Source organism: Oculina patagonica, chromosome 10, assembly GCF_052425735.1.
Source record: "Oculina patagonica isolate OP01 chromosome 10, crgOcupat, whole genome shotgun sequence".
NCBI classification, from domain to species: Eukaryota; Metazoa; Cnidaria; class Anthozoa; order Scleractinia; family Oculinidae; genus Oculina; species Oculina patagonica.
Window position 1 is genome coordinate 14,053,824 of NC_135767.1, and position 20,872 is coordinate 14,074,695.

General features: G+C 37.9%; 2 protein-coding genes and 1 non-coding gene across 3 annotated transcripts in view; all 3 read right to left on the reverse strand.

The window, feature by feature from the left end:
- The window catches only part of LOC144628960 (uncharacterized), a 469,155-nt gene that overhangs the window by 275,564 nt on the left and 172,719 nt on the right, over positions 1-20,872 (reverse strand).
- Positions 3,270-6,309, reverse strand: LOC144628716 (retinal homeobox protein Rax-like). Its single transcript, XM_078486844.1, has 3 exons — positions 6,132-6,309; positions 4,516-4,814; positions 3,270-3,659 (listed from the first exon to the last, which is right to left on the reverse strand). The coding sequence occupies exons 1-3, from the start codon at positions 6,307-6,309 to the stop codon at positions 3,270-3,272; spliced, it is 867 nt and encodes a 288-aa protein (XP_078342970.1).
- Trnav-aac (transfer RNA valine (anticodon AAC)) lies at positions 20,263-20,335 on the reverse strand. The gene has a single exon. It is a non-coding gene; the product is annotated as a tRNA-Val (tRNA).

The window sequence follows — 20,872 nt, forward strand, 5'->3', positions numbered from 1 at the left end:
GTTTCGTTTCCCATCGCCCGACCGACCCATTTTTTTCGAAAACTAAAAAAAAAAACTTTCAGAATCACTAGTCAAAGAAGCAAGTACTTCAATTTGCAAGCACACGATCTTGTTTTATCAACAACAATTGGTATGATGCGATGTCTTTGTCTTTAATAAACATCAATACTACGTTTTTTTAAGACTGTTAAGGAATAACGAACGAAAATACCACGTTTTCGAGTTGACTTTGTAATCAGGCTTTCCTACTAAGCAGCCCGGCCTTCTCTGGAACCCAGAACCCTTCAAGTGTTCATTCTTTTCTTATTTTGCCCGACCGACCGACCGACCCACCATCACAAGCGACGGGGCGATGGGAAACGAAACATTTTATTGGGATGGCCTAATTCGAAAATGATGAAATGCCGTGACATTGCTCTAAACAGAGCGGTAAAAATAGACTTGGAGCCGTTTTTATATTTTATAACATATAGATCTAACGAAGTTTCTCGCTAATTCTCACACGCTACAAGCTATTCAATTCTTTACTTCCACCGTATACCGAAGCCCACTTGTATTGCGTGTCAAATTAGATCAACTTCATACAATCACGCAAGTGTCACGCAAGAAGAGTTCATGTTGATCAGTTATAACATGAAGGTTATACGTACATGTACGGCAAATAAAATGAAGTATTCGACCTTGCTATAGCGGCGAAACAAAGCCATGTCGCAGTTCGACTCACAAGAACCGCCAAAGCTATTTATATAGGGAGCCATGAACAATCTGCTAAGTCTAAAATCAAACTGCAACTTCGATTCGCTTAGCTTTAATATAATTCTAAAGTGCGATTGAACGCGAGATCATGATCAAGGTGATGGGACTTTTACCTACTGATTTCTTGACTTCGTATAGGAAATTAAGGTTAACGGTATCAGAAACAAACCTGCAAGATTCAGCCAGTCCTACAATGCGGCACAAAGCTATGGACTCCAATACAGAGCAAGCTAAGATAACGTTACCTGACAGAGCCCACTGTAACAAGATATCGTCTCTATGATCACGCGCCAGACAGGTGACGTAATTTCTGTGGGTTAACACATTAGGGACGACCATTTAATGTTTGAAGGGGCGAGGGGAGGAGGAGGGGTTGGGCAATTTTTCTAGGTAAGATTTTTTTCAACACTGCTATTTGCAAATTTCTATAAGAACATAACCCTCTTCAAGATTGTGGTGCTTGCCTGATCTTTTCCCATGCCTACTTGTGCACGATTTTTTTCTCCTATTTTTTTTTCTTTTGTAGTTAACCAACTCCCACACACACCCGCTAAAAAAAGTATTACTTTGCCGGCATTATGCCCGATGATCCAACAATAGTGTTATGTCCTAAATAATGCCTTCATGATAAAAACCGGCGAGTATCATCATGAACCTGCATTTTGCCAAGTTAGCCAAAACAGGTTCTTACATTAGCACAACTTTAGGCTATTTAGATTCTTAATAGGTTTTTTTTTTGTTTGTTTCTTATTTTCTGAAGAAAAATTTTCATTGTTGCTACTAGAAATTTAGAGGTTATCCAGCCTTCTCCTGATATGAAATTTGCATACCATTATATTTATATTTATGTGATTGTATCAATAATAATAGTTAGTTTTCAACATCGGCATTTACATTACAACTGCAGGCTCCAACTGCCGGTCTCCAAAGAGGACCCAGAATATCAACTTATTTCCCTAAGAGTAAACATTTTAATCGATTAAAAAAAATATAAGAACCTATGGACGAATTTTGGGCTAAAGAGGTTCTTATATGGAGAGTGTCTAACAGGCAAATTTGAGCTTAACAGGTTCTTAAAAATAAGGTTCTTATACTCGCGAGTTTTACTGACGATTGACTTATAGAAATCTTGTTTTTTCTGTTCTTGTTGTGGAAAGAACAAATCAAATACCTGTGTGTGGGGGGCCTGTCGACAGAATTCGTTGCAAAGTTTGAATTACAAAATAAATCATCGAAATGTATGCGACAAACAATCAACATACTTTCAAACTTTTATTTTTAATTCCTTTGGTTTCTAATCTTGACATTCTATCGATCACAAAGTAGACATAAGTTAAGTGATTCACTGAATTTAGAAACATGATTGATCGTGAAACACAGAAGTAAAGCAAAATATGCAATAATGTAAACAGTTTTCCAAGAACGACAGTTAATTAATAAGAAAGGCTCACATTACACTGTGAAATACTCTTTACACCTTCAAAACATCACTATAAAAAACAATACATATTTTCAAAGTTTGATTCTATACATTACCTACTCGTCCAAATTGACTGAATAAAATACCGAAAAATTCCAATAATATGCTCTGGGTGAATGTTTGTCAAAGAGACGTTGCGGTGGGCTTATTCAGTCGGGAGGGCTTAATAAGAGACTTATCAGATTACTAGGAATTTTGTGTTTCAAAAATATTCATGTTGATATTTGGAAGAGATGTTGCGTATGAAAACTCAGGTGCATACAAGTATAGCGAGTGGAAGGTCTCTAACAAACTGCTCTGCGCATGCGCATTAGCTTTTACGGTGCGAAATCAGCTGCTGCAAATAATGTTCTACTCATGCGCATTACGAATATCTTGTTTGTACTAAAACAGCGGTCAATTGTATTTATTATTCGATGCATTTTTGCCTCGTTTTCAATGGCCAAGAGTCCACCACGTGATCTGCAAATAACTGACACAAATAATGATCTCCTCGTGCGCATTGCCATCCGACAGTGATTTTGCTGCAAATAAAATTCTACTCAAATGTAGTTGTGTCCAATTCTAAAAAAAATGGCAGCTCGTTTTCTCCTTTCCAAATGATAAATTAATTATTGAATTCTGTTTTTGCAAAATATCGTGATTTGTCAGTGTCTTACAGATCAGTTATTTGCCTCAGCTTTCAGCTTTGGCAAATAACTCAGTCTACTTGCCACTAACAAATCATGATAGTTTGCAATAATTAAATACTATACGGCTTAGTACAAAAAGAACGACATGACGCTTTTTTTAACTCTTACATGTGTTTATTTACAATATTGCAAGCTGATTATCACACTAATTTATTTTTACTGCAGTAAACGTACATCTCAAATGACTCTATTTTATTAATTCTAATTACATCTGTATACATAAAAGTTTCCTTTCTTCACTACAAAGCTTAACGCCTAAACCATTTTATTCACAGGTTTGAAATGAAAATTACTTCGTATTTTAGACCATTTGTTCTAAACATTTTTTCAAAAACCTACATTCAGTACGGCTTGAATCTACGTAAGTTACGGCTGTACGATAGTCTTGCGGGCTCAGCCTGTCTTCTCTTGAACTGGTCCGGGTGGAACATGGGAACCAGGAACGATGAACGGCCTCTAAATTGGTTAGACTTGAATGACGAGTAATGGTAGTCTGCTGTGATTGGTCGACTGGGCGGCTTATCTTTTAACTGGTTTTCCAGCACTGGGTAGGACATACGTCCAGCTTGCTTCCAGTAATCTGAAGGGGACTGGATCAGAAACTGAGCTCCCTCGCAAGGCATGACGCTAGTGGTAGGACGCCCAAACTGGTTTGACGGGCTGGTCTGATGGACGGACGTCACCTTTTTTCCTTCTTTTCTTGATTTGGCTCGTCGGTTCTGAAACCAATACTGAAAAGAAAACACAAATAGATTGTTAATTACATCCGCAAAATACCACCTGATAGGAAACAAGGAAATGAAAGTTATGCAATAATTTCTGAGTACAATTACTTTTATTGGAATCAATAAAAAAATTTCCATTTTTTATGTGTTTTTATGAAAAATTAATCTTAGTGCGATAACATAACAAAACATGTTGAATTGATCAGAAAAATGTTTTTCACATTGTTCGAACACTTGATTTGATCACTAAAGTTAACTATCCTCTGCGTGTTTTTCTAATAAAATCAATAAATTGTCGCACAGATAGATTGCAAGAATAAAAATATTAGCTAGAGGGGTTGTTGGTTAGATTAAACGCAAATTTTCAAGACTTAAACACTATTAAATTAAGGCCTAGTAAAAAAATGTTTCTCGTCCCCGCCGCTTCCTTTTTTGGGGGCCGCTTCTCTTTTTTTATTATCTGTTATTGGGAAAGTTGGATCGAGCAAAAACCAACGGGCGTTACTCCTCGATTAAGTACAAAGAAAGTTTTGTATTAAGGCATGGCTTTTGTCTGCGTTTTAAGCCTCGGCACGCTAGGTCCGTACTGAAGAGGTCAGGATTTATTTTGCAAGTTCGCTTCTGGAGAATTTGACGATGGAGGATATAACAAGTAACAAAAAAACGCCTGCCCGCTCTCTTTTTTTTTTTATAGAAATCCAATATTTTTGACGAAAAAATAGTTTTTTAGTTTGAAACCATTCATCAAGTTGTGTCGAAATGAAACGCATAGATAATTCAATTGTCCAAATGAGAAAAGTGAATCAGGAGTCGTAAATTTAAGAAACGCAAAACTTTCCTAACATGATTAAATCTCACTCACCTTCAAACTTCTAGCCGGGATACTAAGTCTCTGTACCAGTTCCTCTTCATCTTCACTCATCAAATATGGCCGCCGCTTGTACGCTCGTTCCAGCTCCCACACCTCAATCGGCGAGAAGGTTGTTCGCTGTCGTTTCTTTCTCGGTGGCTGCACGGAATGTGTCGATACTTGATCGGGCTCGCTGTCACTATCGCTGTTGGAACTTGTTTTGTCAGAATAAGGAGTTGATCGTGGGCTGGTATCACTGTAGCTGTGTTGAGGACTTGGAGTCTGAATGGAGTGACGGCATTCCACCAGCGCTGTTGACGAAAAATGAAACTTTAACATTTTTAAATAGCTCCAGGTTTTTGAAGTTGGATTTCAACTGACAGGTAATTTTAACATGTCCACGGCGGTGAATTTGACCAGTCTTTTGTTTGTTAATTATATAGCTGTCAGTAAATCCTATATTGTCAGCGCAGGTATTTTTCCTTAATTTCTGAGAACTGTCCAATTTGGGATTAAATTTGGATAGTTTCAATTAGGACTTTCAGGTTAAATGCACAAACTGTCCAATTTAAGAAAAATTGGACAGTTTTGTCTCAGCCAATCAAATCGAAGGAAAAACGACATGTGACGGATATCAGCCAATTAGCATTAAGCATAGCGTCAGCCCGGGAAACTTGTCGCATTGTTAGTCGACAATGGCGGAATTTTTAAGGCAAGTTTGCTACGTTTTTCCATTCTTTTTGAGCTTTTCAGCAATAGTAACAACAAAGAGAAATTTTCTACGTTGTCAGAAGAGGAGCTAGCTACACTAAGAAGCAAAAACTAAGAGCAAAACGCCTCTAATAGTACAAAACTTGGCTGAACGTAAGTGCAGCGAAGCGAAGCAAGAAATCTGTCAGATATTCATCGCCACGAGCTAGATGCAATTCTTTGTCGTTTATGCTGAAATTCGAAAAGAAAAGACGGCCATGAGATATGAACGAAATAGTGGAAAGGAGTATGTCAGATTCAAGAAGTTGTAAAGCTCTTCGGACACTTTGTTTACGACTTTCAAAATTGGACGAGGCCGTAGGCCGAGTCCAATTTGGCTGCCCTCGGAATTTTTTTCATCAAATTATTTCCAAATTGGACAAGCATGTACTCCAATTACGTATACAAAATAGCATAGAGAGGAAATGAAAGGAAATAGAAAAGAAAACTCGAAAAAGCTGCTCCATTGGCTCGTGTTCTCACAGCCTTTTTCGTTCTTTCACACTCTCTCTCTCTCTCGATGTTAACACGTAAATTGTCTCCCATACAACAATCAACATCTACAACCAAAATCTTCGAAATCAATTTGCAATTACATATATTACTGAGAAACAAAATTGTACGCCAGACGACTACTGAACTGTACGCAGAGAGTGCCCAAGTTTTTTTAAGTTACGCGCTTCACAAGTTTCAGGTTTCGTTACTAAAATAATAGCCTTTTATTTCAATTCAGTGCTTAGGGTTGCCGAGTAGCTGATTTAAAAGACAACAAATTGATTACAGAAATAAGTATTTCTATTACATCAATTTGGTTTCTGAAAAATCCTAGTATTGCATAGTAACATTTATGTTTACATAATTACGAAAGTTTTACTCACCGGAGCATGTTGACTCTTGTTGTGTTACGTCATTCTTCAGACCCAGGATCCTGCTGATGGAGAAGTCGGTCAGCGACGGACGGAAGACAGGTGCCAAGAACGGAGCACGGACAGGAAGACTGGATGAAACCGCAGAATCCACGAGAAAAACAACTGAGTTAAAGCCATGACTCTCCATTACAAGTGAGCTGATAAACTTGTTACAGTAACTGCTGCACAAACTGAATGAAGCACCCATACAACCCTAAACCTTATTTATACACTGACAGCCGTCAATCATCAAACAACAAAGCGGTCCGACAAACACAATGGTTTTTCGGCCGATAACTAAAGAAACTTACTATCGGCCGATAACTAAAAAGATTTAACAATTAACGAACTTTTTCATCGCTCTATAGCGGCTAAATAATTAAACGGTTACCGCTCATTCCAATTATCGGATTGACTTGTTTGAACCGTTTTTGTTGAAAAACTTATAAATTATTTATCTTATGTCACTTTTGAGTATTCAGAAGCATAAACTTAACAGGCGTTTGTCTTGCGGCCGGGTCCACAAAGGCATAGTTTACTGCATCGCGCGCCGTGAATTTTTATCAGCGGCATGCTCTTTTTTTTTTAATTTGCGCAACTATTCCATTCATAAAACCGCTCTTTTTATGGCATACGAAAGTAAAAAGCGACCATACCCCGATAAGTCGAATTTTGGACTTCTTAGAAGACCCGCGCACGCAATCATTAATTATTATTATAATTTTATTTTATTTCAAGTTGCTGTTCTTTCACAGGATAGCTAGGAAATGTACCAACATCAGAATTTTATAACTTCCGCCAAGAACGCGCGGAAGCTTGATGAGGATGTGGCCTATTACACTGTTCATATTAAAGTAATGCCATATGTGGCTTGCTTTTTACTCTTTAATTAATAAACTACTCCAGGTTGTTTAATTCATGTCAACTGAAAGAAGTCAATCAATGTTACTGCTAAGCCATTTGCTGTCAATCCAAAAAAAATTAGGCTGCCATTTTTGACTTGAAGACAAGAACGGCGTTTTACATTAAACGAAATATTTCTTTTTCGCCGCTTACGACATGTACGATTAATAAGGAAAGCAATTTCATTCAAATTCAAGGCTAAATAAACTCCTTACATGTATTGAGAAATTCTTTCTATCTCGACTTCGCAGAGCGAAGAAATAAAAAAAAAATGAACTATTTGGTCAATTTCTGGAGTCGAAACTTCCCACCAAAAAGTTCGTCCTTACGGACCAAAAGAACGTCGTCTGCATAGGAGGCTATCAAAATGGCGGCCGGGTAAAAATCTCGAAGAGGCTCTTTTGCTTTGTCTGAACCGCGGCTTTCGGCAGAGAAGTCAGGCACTAGAATTAAGAAAACTGCTGAACGTACATGTATTTCTGATCAGACGTATAAGGTAATATTGCTCGACTCCGTGCTGACTAAGCTCTTTTTTTAGAGGGAAAATAACATGTTAAATGAAATTCTACAGCGATTTTTGCAAAGATCCAAACACCTCTTACTCGCTGTCTGATACTGGGGGAAGATTATCCAGACATATATTTAATGGATAAGATCCATCTGTATTCAAAACTACCCCGCTTCTTGCTGTGTTAACACTGAATGGAATTTCCTCGAGAAAAGAGCACGCGAGGCCAGCGCGCGTGGCTGGAGAGATTGTACCCGCGTTTCGCGTGCTGCACTCGCCCTGCGCGCTTTGCTAACTATTGGCCCCGCAGAAGAGCCAACGAAATTTTTTTGGAACCGACCAATTCTACACTAGCGTCAATGTATTATCTATATCTAGCCCCCCAAATAATGTTTTTGCTCTTCTTTTGCAGCGAGAAAAAATGCAAGTTTTTCCGTGATCTCGGTATTTTAGATAACAAACACATATGTTTATCAAAGATTTTCAAAAGTTTGTTATTTGGATTATCAAGTTAGCGACTTGCACGTACGCTAAACCAATTGTAACTTCGATTCATAAGCAGTTCCGGTCGTAATCCTTTTTCAAAACATTTGCGTTTATTATAATCAGTCAGATTAGCTCTTATCTAATACCTTCAATCACTTTTGTCAGCGAAGCCAGTAGCTTACTTGAATATGTTTTCTGAAACATGAAGTACTTTTTTGTTAGTTTTCAATTGGTCTTTTTGAAAGTTCTTTACCGTAAAGAGAAAGTATTTATCTTTAACTTTGTTGGGTTTTAAGCGAATACACCTGTTTTCACAGCAACGAAAATGTTAAATGTTGTGCTGCAATGCATTTACAGTCAACTCTCTCTAAAACGGACACCGTCAGGACCGGCTCCAACCGTCCGACTAAGAGAGGTGTCCGTCTTATACGGAGTTTAGTTACAGTAAAATGACTGAAAAAACAGCAGGGACGGGACCAACACCGTGTGTCCGTCTTATAGAGGTGTCCGTTAAGAGAGGGTTGACTGTACACTTAGCTTTTTCAGACAGAATCCTTTGTCCGGAGAGTCTCAATGACATGTCGGTATTTCAAGGGTAGACTTTGCTTTTAATCGCATAACCCGCCGAAAAGATAGTTTATTAGTTTGTTTAGAAAGCAAACTGAAGCTTTTCCGGTTCTTAATCCTGCTTATTCATTCGATCATGATAAAGACTTGTTTGATCTTCTGAAATCGGCTTTAACTACCGGTTTTATGCATGGGGTTTCGTCCAAACTGCGGAACATAAGGCCTTCCGCTATTTTTCAGTACCGTGAAAAAAGACGGGAAACGTGAAAAATACTGATGTCGTATTTCTACAGAAACTGATATAGGTTGCGAGGTCTGTGCATGTGCAGTGAAAGAAACTTTGATTTCGCGTTATCTCCTCGATGAACTGATATCAATCGCAAAATTGAATTGATCGGCAAATATTGCATGCACGGTCAAAGTATACCAGTTGTTTCCTGAGTATAAGTTTGTTATTTTAAAAAATGTTATTAACATTAGGCACGGTATGCAAGCTTGGCTCGATTTCCAGCACATAATAAAAGATGAAACGAACCGGCTAAGTTAATCTGGCTAAAAGCTTTTTTTTTTCTAACCCTCTCTGCCCTGAGCTCCAAATGTTCAATTAATCTCCAGAAAATGTTAAAAATATATTTTCTTTTTCAAAGTAAGTTCTATAAGAATTTATTCATACATCCAGACAATATCTACAATAGCCTGCGATCAGACTCTCTACACTGTCTCTATTCGGGGGCAACGTGAATTGAACTTTTTTGAAGGCGCGATCCCGCGAGTGCCGAAGGCGCGAGTCGGCGAGCGAAGAGCCTTCGGCACTCGCGGGATCGCGCCTTCAAAAAGTTCAATTCACGTTGCCCCCAAATAGAGAGCCTGCTCGCAGGCTAGACAATATAGACAACGTATTAACTTTACATTATAGCAAATTTGTCTCTGTGTTGATTATTTGTAATTAATCAAAGCATTAATAAAGCATTATCTATGGCTCAATTTGCTAATTAAGTTACCGCTTAGCGCTTGATACTGTATCGGTTAATTTCTTTTTGCAAATTTTGGGCGTAGTTATTTGCAACCGAACTGACGTGCAGCCGTCACATTTGCTTGTTGTAGTTTTTTATTGTTCTTTTTAGCTCGAAAGCAATATAAAAAATAGGTCACCAAGGGTGACATGAGTCTAATGCCGTATGGCATAGTGATACAGATTGCGCGGTTTTCGTAAGCCGGTTAAAATTGGTTAGAGGTTTGTGTTCGGGAGTTTAATTTAAAATGCTTATAGCAAGCTAGGGGCATCGTGGATGATTATGGATGAAAACGAAACAGTCATAAATGTTATATGCTTCACAAAATTTAAAGTATGAACAGGAGTTGATGTTACTTCTTCCGTATTGTCCGTAAAAGCAGAAACGATTAAACATTTGGACAAGATTGCGTGACGGTTTACAAAAAGCATGTTCATTACAACAAGGGTTGAAGAACTTCACATCGTTTTCTTTCAGATTTTTCACCATTTTGATGATGACTCTTGAAACAGATTTTGCAATAAAAGCACTTGAAATAGTGACTGTTACTCCATTGTACTGTAAGCACTTAGTGACAGATTTTCCTAAAAACGGGTGTAAATGCTCACGTCAATATAATGATGACCTTTTGAACGCTGGAAACTAGGCAATTATTATCGAGCTACCATACACAGGAGCGAAGACTGTTTATCATGATGTACAAATTTCGCGAATCATCACTTCCATATCAATGTAACCATTTTATGATTTTTCTAGCTGTAAGAAGAACTTAAGATCTCTGAGAGTCGTAAAAGCATGAAATTCGATTTCAGTGTATGGCAAAGGCCGGGACAGTGTAATACTGCAAAGCGGCCAAACAAACGCATTTTGATTTAGTCGCGTAACTTGATTTACATTTATCCATGTACATCTTTTATTTTTGAAGGTTTTTGTTTGCACTGTAAAGAAAAAATTGGTCAAAATTCGAATGACTTAAATACAAAATACGAGGTAAAGTTTTCTATTTTTTAAAACAAAAGAAATATTTGGTCGCATTGTGTAAATAAACGCGAGTCGCCGTCGAAATATTTTTTCTCAAAGACGTCTTGCTTTTTAAGCAAGACGAAAACACAAGTGCTTAACTGAACTGAAAACGAAGATTTATTTTCACAAAAAGCTTACAAATGTCTTAACTGGAAAATTATTACGTCCTGTTCAAGTGTTGAATAATCGTGACTTGAGAAAGAACTTTTAATTATGCGTGGGAACACGTGTCGCTGATTGGCTGTTTTTAATTGAAACTAATCGTGCGTGTCCGTACGGAGTCCGTTCTTGCAGCTGATCATTGTTTTCTACATTACAGCGAACGATTATCGATCCCGAACCATTCCCTTGGGATTGCTAACAGCTTTTTTCATATAACAAAGAGTCTAATGCGCATGCGCAAAGCGCACGCAAGCATTAGACTGAAAAAGCAAATACGATGGCTATAAGCGTATGTTGCAAATAAATATGCCCTTTATGAAAAGAAAATGTTCTTTACCGGCACTGGAACGCGAAGAAATTGATATCTCAGAAACTGACAGAATTCGAAATTTTCACCAAGAAATGAAAATTGCAAATTGGCCTGATGCGAGAAAGACGAGTGAGTGATTTTGGAAATGAAAAAAAGTTCTACCATTTCCAGGTCTAAGCCAGTGGACGATCTGACTTAAATGTAAAAAAAAAGCTGAACATTGTTAATACGGGACTTAAAACCTACCCTCAATGACAACGTTGGCAGTGAAAAGCTGTGGTTTTATTAGCTCTCACCTATTTGAGTTTTCAAAATCTTTCACTTAACTGATGCGTGTTGTGGCATGCGAACAGAAATGTCCAGTAAATTTTAGATTATTTTTTCAAACCATGCGTTGTCCATGTGTTATGTTTGTTGCCGCTGTTTGTATTTTATTTTTTATTTCTTGGAAATGAAAAATTCCCCACTGATGAAGTTGCATTCCTGTAGAGGCCAGCTTGTTGTGTCTGCGCACAAAGTAACAGCTAATCAGAGAGGGGGCAGGCGTCACATCAAGTTACGCGATCAGTTGGTGCGAGGTCTGGAACCAAGTAATCAGCATTTTTCTCGGCCGTTCCAGGCTCTACTCGGGTTGTTTGATTGTTTCAATGAAGGCATGAGCAAACTTCCTGTACATGGAGTGTCGCATGACTCTATAATGGATTGCGCGCGCGTGGGCGTTTTCTCGCGCTTGGCGCCTGTTTCTTGTTGTGTCGTTTCCTTTTGTAGTAATCGGCCAAATTGGATTGCACTAGTTTTGTTTTTTGATTTTTTCTCTTCCACAGCCACTAGCTTAAGAAAACGACTCTGTGCAACAGTAACAACTTTAAGCATATAAGTATAGGCAGGTCTATAATCGGGGCACACATTTCCTCGGGCAAATCATAATTATTTATAGAGCAGTTTTCTCTTGAGTGTCGAAAGTGAAGCGGTTTTCAAGTGAGTGTCGTAAACATCTAGTGAGCCTATCAAAAAACCTGAAGAAAATAAATGTAGCCTGCGCGAAGCGCGGGAAAACGTGTGTTTAAATAACGAGTCACGAGTAGTTTTTGTTTTACTTCTGATTGGTAGAGAAAGTGGCGCAAAATTTTTAAACCAATCACTAAGCGTAGTAATGCAAAACCAAAGCAAATGCGCACATCTTTTGATACTCAAGTGAAAATCGCTCTTAGAGCGTTTTCGTTGAGTGTCAAAAGTAATTCGCGTTTGCATTGGTTTTGCATTACTACTCTTGGTTTAAGACTTTCTTGCCACTTTCTCAGCCAATTTCGATAGGAAGGGGGTGGGGCGCATATATGCTATTTCAACCGATCAACCGAGGAAGTGTGCGCGCTTATCCTTCCTTTAAACAACCGGACACTGGTCGCAGTCGAACTCAATGCAATGCAATCGTGCATCGTGGGTAGCTATTAATGAGTTCAAGCTATCACCAATAGTCCCATGACCTCTAAAAAAGTATATCGAAAAATTAATTAATCAGTGACTCAATCATTATCATAACAAAACAACAAAAAATAAGCTTGTAAATAATTTGTTCATTACATTGATGGACACAAGCTTAAAAAACTAAAAAAAATTTACATGCAGCTAGAGAACTTAGAGTAAACAATCGGGATGAATGACTGGTCTACAAAACTTACATTTCAACTAGATTCTACTAATTTTAATGTTCCCTCAAAAATCCACTCGCTAAAGTAACGGCTGCAACATATTCATCTAACAAATGATGATTTCCTCTGATTGAAAGCGAAAAGTTTGTGCCCATAGGCTTGAAAGACAACAGACTGGAAATGATCGATGGCGTGCCTGAGAATCCGCTGCCATGGCACCAGCATCTGGTTCGCTTAATGAACCAATCACAGGGCTTGCACGGTCCTTTGCTTTGCATTTTAGCGCCAACGCAGTGACAGAGCTAGGCCTTATGAATGAAGCGGGAAAACTCCAGGTTGGCATGGTTCTCTGTGGAGGGCGGCAAAATGGCGGGAAAAAAGGAGCGTGTGGAATGGAAGATGCAGCTTCTTGAGTTCCGAGACGTTGTTCTTAATTTCATGTCTGCGCCATCTTGAGCGGCGGTTTTGAAACCAAACCAGTTAATATGAGAGCCCGTGAATTAGCTTGTGATTTAATCATCCCTTTTGAAGGGGGCTCCATATGAAAGGGACTAAATTATGCCGTTAAACGAGACCAAACTGGGCGTGGCTTAAGGTCTTTTGTCCCTAAAATATACATAGCTTGCCTGCATAGCTTTTACATTCATTTATATTTGGCGTCTGTTTACAGTTTCCTCAAGTGATCATGAACATTTCAAGGTCATTGCCCCGAAATAGAACTGAACATAGATTTTCAACTAAACTTTGCCTACTTGTTGAATACCTCAAGGAACTTGAATTTTGCAATAACAAAGTGAGGGCCCCATGCATGTTCGTTTAGAAGCACGAGGACCTTGTATATACTACATAATTCCTTAATAATTCCTTTACGAGTACTCGCAAAGTACACATTTCCCGTGATAATTTAAGGAGGCTCGAATCCCGATGTAGTGTTTTTACTGAGCGCTAGGGTGGTCGTTTTGAAATTGAAAATTATGTAGGAAGCCAATGTTCGATTTTTGCCAAAATACACCATAATGATCAAATATGACCAAAGTTTTATTTTTTACTGCTCATTAAGTCACAAAGGTTACCATAGCAACGATTGACGTTTTCTTTTGTTTTCAAACTAGCTTGATTTTCTCGAAATCTAGATCGATTTCCTATAATTGGCAGTCGATATATTTTAAAAAAGCAAAGCAAAAATCACTCGCTTTTAGTTAATGGTCTTTGATGGTGTAAGTATTTATATTTCATTTTGAATGACTGCGTTCAAATGCTACGAAAAAATTTAAAAGCGCCTATTTCACATTAACACGGGATTTTTCTGAAAACTTCATTCTTGATTTACTTGAAAACGCTCTCACAGATTTTTCTAAAATTTGGTCAACAGTTAGTGAATCTACTAAACTTTGACATTTCAAAAAATTAATACCAAGAGTCAATCTAGATTTCGAGAAAATTAGGCTTGTTTGAAAACAAAAGAAAACGTCAATGGTTGCTATGGTAATTTTTGTGACTAAGTGACCAATAAAATAATAAACTTTGGTCATACGTGATCATTATGGTGTATTTTGGCAAAAATCGAAGATTGGCTTCCATGATAATTTTCATTTTAAAAACAACCACCCTAGCGCTAAAAAAACTACATCGAGCCTCCTTAATTTATTTTTCAAACATTGATCCTTTTTGTTTTACAGCAAGAACTTGATCGCTACACCCAAAATATGAGAAAAAATTGATTGGTCACCATTCTCGTTTTACAAGAAAGAAACGATTTAATTTTCGCGCCGACTAAGCCGCATAAAAAAGCCGCCATTTTATTGATGTGCGCGCGCTTACATAAGATCCTGCGCAGAAAGATGCTCAATGCAATACAGGGCAATGGCCTTAACAAGAATTTAAGATTTAATATATGGCTCGATCGCTCACCGAAGGCAGACCAAGTATGTTAATCACCGTTTGAAAAGGTATCTTTGGAACTAAGTTTTCACTTTTGCATTAAACCAAACCTCTGTTTTTTCTGTGGTTAACCCATCGTTTCCAACTAAATTCACTTGATTTTCAGTGTTATGTCGGCTATATGAAAGTCACGTTCTACGATATTATATTATTCAAAAGCTTAAGGCTTCCAGTTTTTTGAAGAAGTTCCCTTCTTGTTTGCGTGTTTGCTTTTCATTTAGAATATAGAGCATCTCGATTAATATTTGCTTTGAAGGCTTTTAACTTAAAGCAAACGTGACCAGACAAAGCGAGCTTGTTTGTTTGCTTTTCATTTAGATTAGAGCATCTCGATTAAATGTTTGCTTGGAAGGCTTTTAACTTGAGGCAAACGTGACCAGACAAAGTAAGCTTGTTTATGTTTACTGAAAAATCCTTAGTTAGCTCTTGCCTTAAGAACACCGTTTTCATGTAGTCCAGAGTCGAATATTTCGATTGATGCTAACAAAAAAAGACACCCTCGTTGCGCAAAAATCTCAAATGATCCATTCACAGTGGCGTTGTTCGTAAAGTTGAAAAACGAGTGCTTCTTTTCATTTTGTCAAAGAGTTGCCAATCACGACAAAAGTGAGACATTCACGAGCGTCGGCATTTTTCACTGCAAAAAACACGATTTCTGAAATGATTACTCAACGTACATTATCGGGCATAATGAATAAAATTTTCACGTTATTGTTCGACTTTGCGATACAAAATTTTATCTCGTTTTTTTCTTTTTCTTTTTTTCTTTTACTGCAAGCTGTTGATCAAGCCTCGATCTGCATTGGCGTCCTTTTTCCAGTTTAATATTCAATGCGTCGGTTTGCTGTTCCTTTTAACTAATGTGGATCTTGTACGTTTGGATGCTTGAAATTTTAGGCTCAACTGGAGTAGATAGGAAAATTACTAGCCACAACCAGTGCTTCAGGTAACTGATCAAATCACTGGCGATCTTCCTTTGGCCGGGTTTTCATTGTGAATGCTTTAAAGATAAGATCTAGACAAGATAAGATAAGATAAGATAACAAAAGATATAACGTGTCAAAAGCGCTAGTAAACGATGTGTGCTGATTGGGGACAATCCATCGAACATAAAAACCAGTTATCGATTGTTACGTACATAGAAAAAATTTTTTGGACTGATATTGCAAACCAGATTTGAAGAATCATTAAACTGATTTAATGCAAATCTTGAAAATGTTTATAGATTCAGGCGATCTAATAAAAGGATTAACATTTTAAAAAGGTTTTCTCTTCTTGTTTGCGTGTTTGTGTTCCATTAAGAATAAAGAATCTCGGGTAAATATTTTCTTTGAAGGCTTTTAGTTAGAAACAAACGAAACCAGACAAAATGAGCTTGTTTTTGTTTCCTTCAGAATCTACTGTTAGCCCTTGCTCACGTCACTAACTCAAATACTGCTTTTCCTGTCAGAGACTTTCTAATTAGAATAGTGATATAAGTTAATAAATCAAAAAAGATTATCAAATTGAAAAGGGACATTTCTCCAGTTTTTCCTTCGCAGATTATTCACAACAGATTAGCTGTTTTGAACTCAGAACAGCAGCTGTACAATCAAGTCGTCACGAGCGCGTTTTTACACAATTGTTTCGTGGTATCATGAGTTTTTTTAATAAGCTTTTAAAGAGACAGTTGTGGGAAATTTTCAATCCGGAACAACCTGCATTAGCTTTCACATTCATTTGTTTTGGGCGTTTGTTTGCAGTTTCCTCCAGTGATCGTGAACCTTTTAACTCGAATTTAAGCTTTTAGATATGAAGATGATCAAAGCAATAAAATATCCGACATTATGTTTTCTTTAATAAAATTTCTTATTAACCAGGGCTGTACCCAGAATTTTTGTCTGCGGCGGCAAGTTTTCCTGGCGGTGGCAACGCCTTCCCTTCATTGCTACTGAAACTAGCCCAGGGCGGTGGGAGGATTTTGGATAGGTAGGTTTCCTCGTACTGATTTCTATGATGTTGACTCCTCAAACGAATTTATTCTCTAGTCAAGTTCTCTCTTTGTCGCGGTTTTTGGAAACCATTTTAAACTTAATTAACGCGATAATTAAGCGAAACGCAGGCTTCCTTCTGGTAAACTATTTAAGCTTTTAATGTGGCAGTTGTTGCGACAGCCTTCGTCGTTTGCCTGTCGTCCTCTCAACTGCATTTATGACGAGGGTTCTCATTAAACGAGAAGACAAGAGACAATTGAAGTGATGAGCCTTGTGAAGTGCTATCCACTGCCTAGAAAAATAATTTTGCTTTCCCCCTGCTTTAGTCATTTTTTTTATATTTTTTAACTGAATGGTTAATATTCGACTGTCTCACAAAGAAAATAGATGCCGCGGGTGAAAAATGAGTAGCAATTGTATAAGTCTCGCGCCTTGAGGCTTTGCCAACTTTCGCGAAGTTTTGCGTGCTATGAAAAGATTTACACAGCAATAATAAAAAACAGCTATATCAAAAATTAAAGATCAATTCACTTTTCCATTTACTACTCGATCCTCTGTCTCTGTACTTTTTAAATTGGATCGCAGGAAAAAAAACATACGTTAAAAAAAAGGCATTTTAAAAGCACTGACGGCATTCTAGAGACGCTCTGGCCTACGCCTCGAGCAATCGGGCTGGGGGACTCTCATACGAAAGGGGACTGTGTTATGCCTCTAAAGCAGACCAATCTGGCCGTGGCTCAAGCTTTTTTGTTACCTTTAAAAATTACCATTTTTCATATCGGATCATTCTAGACCACCAATACAGTATGATGACCTGTTTAATATCCACATGTATGTCAGCAAACCTAAACGAGACCACGATGACTAAAAATATTGCCGTACTGTCCTGAGCACCGTAAGTGAGATCAAAATCCACAATCTATACCACTAATTATAAGCGAGACCACGTGAATCCTAAGGAAGTCCCCTCCCCCGGGCGACCGCGTTTTTCTCATTGTCTCCCAATTACCCACGTGGTGAATCTATAGCTCTATAAGCACACGCTTAGAAAAGACCAGTTATTAAAACTGATGTTTATTGGAAAATTTAAGGAGAATTTTAAGCAGGGAGAAGATGAGATCGGAAAAAGTTATTAAACGAGTCGGTTATTCGACGTTTTACTACCACTTATAAGTTTTTTTTAATGACTGGAAAAGTTGTATGTCAGGATTCTTTAAGACAGAAGAAAAATATAATATAGTAGATTGATCAGTAATTATTATTTCTGGAAACACATTCAAGATGCATACAGTTGTTGAATTAGGTCATGTGACCTTTTTCCCTGCGCAATAAAAAAGCCATATTAAACTTAAAATATTTACAAGACGGTTTTGTTAGTGCAAGCACTGTAATCGGACACTATTCAAGCGATATGAACCAAACAAGCACATCATTATGGCTAACGGGCGTTTTTTCTTTTCTTTCAGCCGTGAACATTTTTCTATCCATCACCGCATCACTGGGTAATGTTCTGATTCTTGTTGCCCTTCATAAAGAGACTTCTATTCATCCTCCGACCAAACTTTTGTTTCGATGCCTGGCGGTCACTGATCTTTGTGTTGGACTTGTTTCCCAACCACTATATGCTTTCACCCTTATGTCCTTTGTAACAAATGCAATGAAATGCAAAGTTATCTACTACATTGGAAAGGTATATAAAGCATCAAGTTTTACTTTATGTGAAGTATCGGTCTTCATATCCACCGCAATAAATGTGGACAGACTTCTGGCCTTGTTATTGGGGCTGAGATACAGACACGTTGTAACATTGAGGCGCGTCAGTGCGGTTATAATTTGCTTTTGGCTGCTTGGTATTTTATGTGGATCGCTGTACTTGGTATTTAATAAGAATAGTAGCATTGCCTATACCATAGCCTTTCCCCTTTTAATATTTTCTTTAGTAATCTCAGTCTTCTCCTACACGAAGATTTATCTCAAGCTTAAACATCATCAACTTCAAGTGCATGTCCCCCAAGGACAACCTAACGGAGGAAGAATTTCACTGAATATCGCACGATACAAGAAGTCAGTTTCCAGCGTATTATGGGTGCAGTTGGCATTAGTTACTTGCTATCTTCCTTTTATTATTATGGTAATGCTAGAGATTTATGGCCAAATGTCTGGAAACAACTTAGAAATTGCTTTCGACTTTACAACAACCCTTACCTACCTAAATTCGTCTCTAAACCCGATTCTTTACTGCTGGAGGATCGGAGCAGTACGACAAGCAGCGAAGGAAACGATTAAACAATTAAACTTCTGTAAATCAGACTAGATCGTGCAATGAGTGGATTTGGTGAAGAGTCTTTGCTGACATTGTGTGCGGCGATGGATACAGACAGACATTCTCATCTTTGTTGTTGAGACCGAGCAAAAGAAACGTTTAAAGTAGCCTTTGTAGAAACATTGATTATAGAACATTGAATGTATTAGAATTTTCATGGTGTCATCATCCAAAAGTTAGACATGAAAAGGTAGCCAATTGCCGTTTAGTGTAACTGATCCCAGTGGGAAAAACAAAATGCATTTCGAATTGTCAATGATGTTGCGTCTTACGTTGGTGTAACTTTGAAGCACCGTATTGTATGAAAAGAATAATTTTTATTTTAGCACTTTCGTGGTGCACTTTATGGGTGACGTCTTCTTTATTTTTTTTTTTTAGTTAAAAGGACAGATGTCGTTAGAAGATTGTTTAATTACCTTTTTCGTTAAATGAATTCATGTATTCAAACAGACGTCAGTCAGAGCACGCGTGAGAGTATAATTGACAACTTGCGTTTGACGCAAGTGACGCAAGCCTGTTGATCAAATATGAATTTAAAAAAATAGAAGGTTTTTTTAAAGAAAAAATTCAGGAGTGTTCTGCCGAAAAATCGGGCAGTGGCTTAATAACTCGTGATTTTTCTAGCGCTCATCATCCAAGTTTCCATAAATTCATGTCCAATACCATAATGTTGTATACCAAGTGGTTGTAAGGCGTGGTTCCGCTGTAAAGATGTTTCAGTTGTGTTTGTAACAAGGAAAAATAAACAGTTGCTCGCAATAGACCTTAAGCAGAACGACTTAATTTGACTTAAAATTAATAAAGGATCAAGTTTTTCCAGGGAAGGGGTGAGATAGGGATACTGAAACTCTTTTCTCAACTTTTCACTTGAATAGTTTGCTTTACTCTTGCCTATACTCCAACTCTTGTTGAAATCCCTACCCTTTTACATACCCCCGCATGAAAACGGTACCCCTTTCGAGCGGAGCCTCTTCGTATAGTCCACTAAAAGGAGTCCCGCCGCAGCAAACTGTATCGTCATATCAGGGACGTAAGGTATCTCGTAACCCGATTGGCTTCGCATGGATGCTCACCGAAAGGGTAAAAACAATAGAAAATTCCAAAAGTGGTCGATGTCGCCTACGAGGGGTAGTCGATTTGACTGGAAAAATTTTGATATTTTGGAAAATTGGTCACTTATGGGAAGTGATTGCTTAGGGAAGGTCGACTGTATTTATAAAAAATAAAAAAATAAAAAGATAACTGTTTCCGGCCGGGCTTGAACCGGCGACCTTCCGCGTGTTAGGCGGACGTGATAACCACTACACTACGGAAACCACGCTGGTCGAATCGACGTCACTTGAAAAATATGTACTTGCTATGCGAGCTTATGTGATATACACGTAGCAGGCTTAACTTTATGCACTGATGAAAATATGCTGAAAATAGAATAAAGTTAATTTTTAATACTGAGGCAAATCCACTAAAAGGGCATATAGAATGCGGAGGTCAGTTTGAAGAGGTTGACATTTGTTAGACCATAGTCTGAAAAAGTGCGATCCCAAAGGCCCTTTCCGAGTTACCCTTTGCCTCTGCTTCAGAACGAGTCTACGAGCGAAGCCATTCATATGAAAATGAGTTTCACCTACAGGTCCATTTTCATGCAAATCAAACTCATTTTCATTTTGATGGTTTTTCACGTAGACTCGTTTTGAAACAGAGGCAACGAGTAACTCGGAAATGGCATAATAGTGTAGTATATAATGATAGCTAAGTTCTGCAATGCCCACAGGAGCTTTTGTCGTTCATTTGTGCCATTCTTTCATGCTACAGTCTTTTCCTTAACACAAAATTAAAAGTCCCGTCCTGATGGG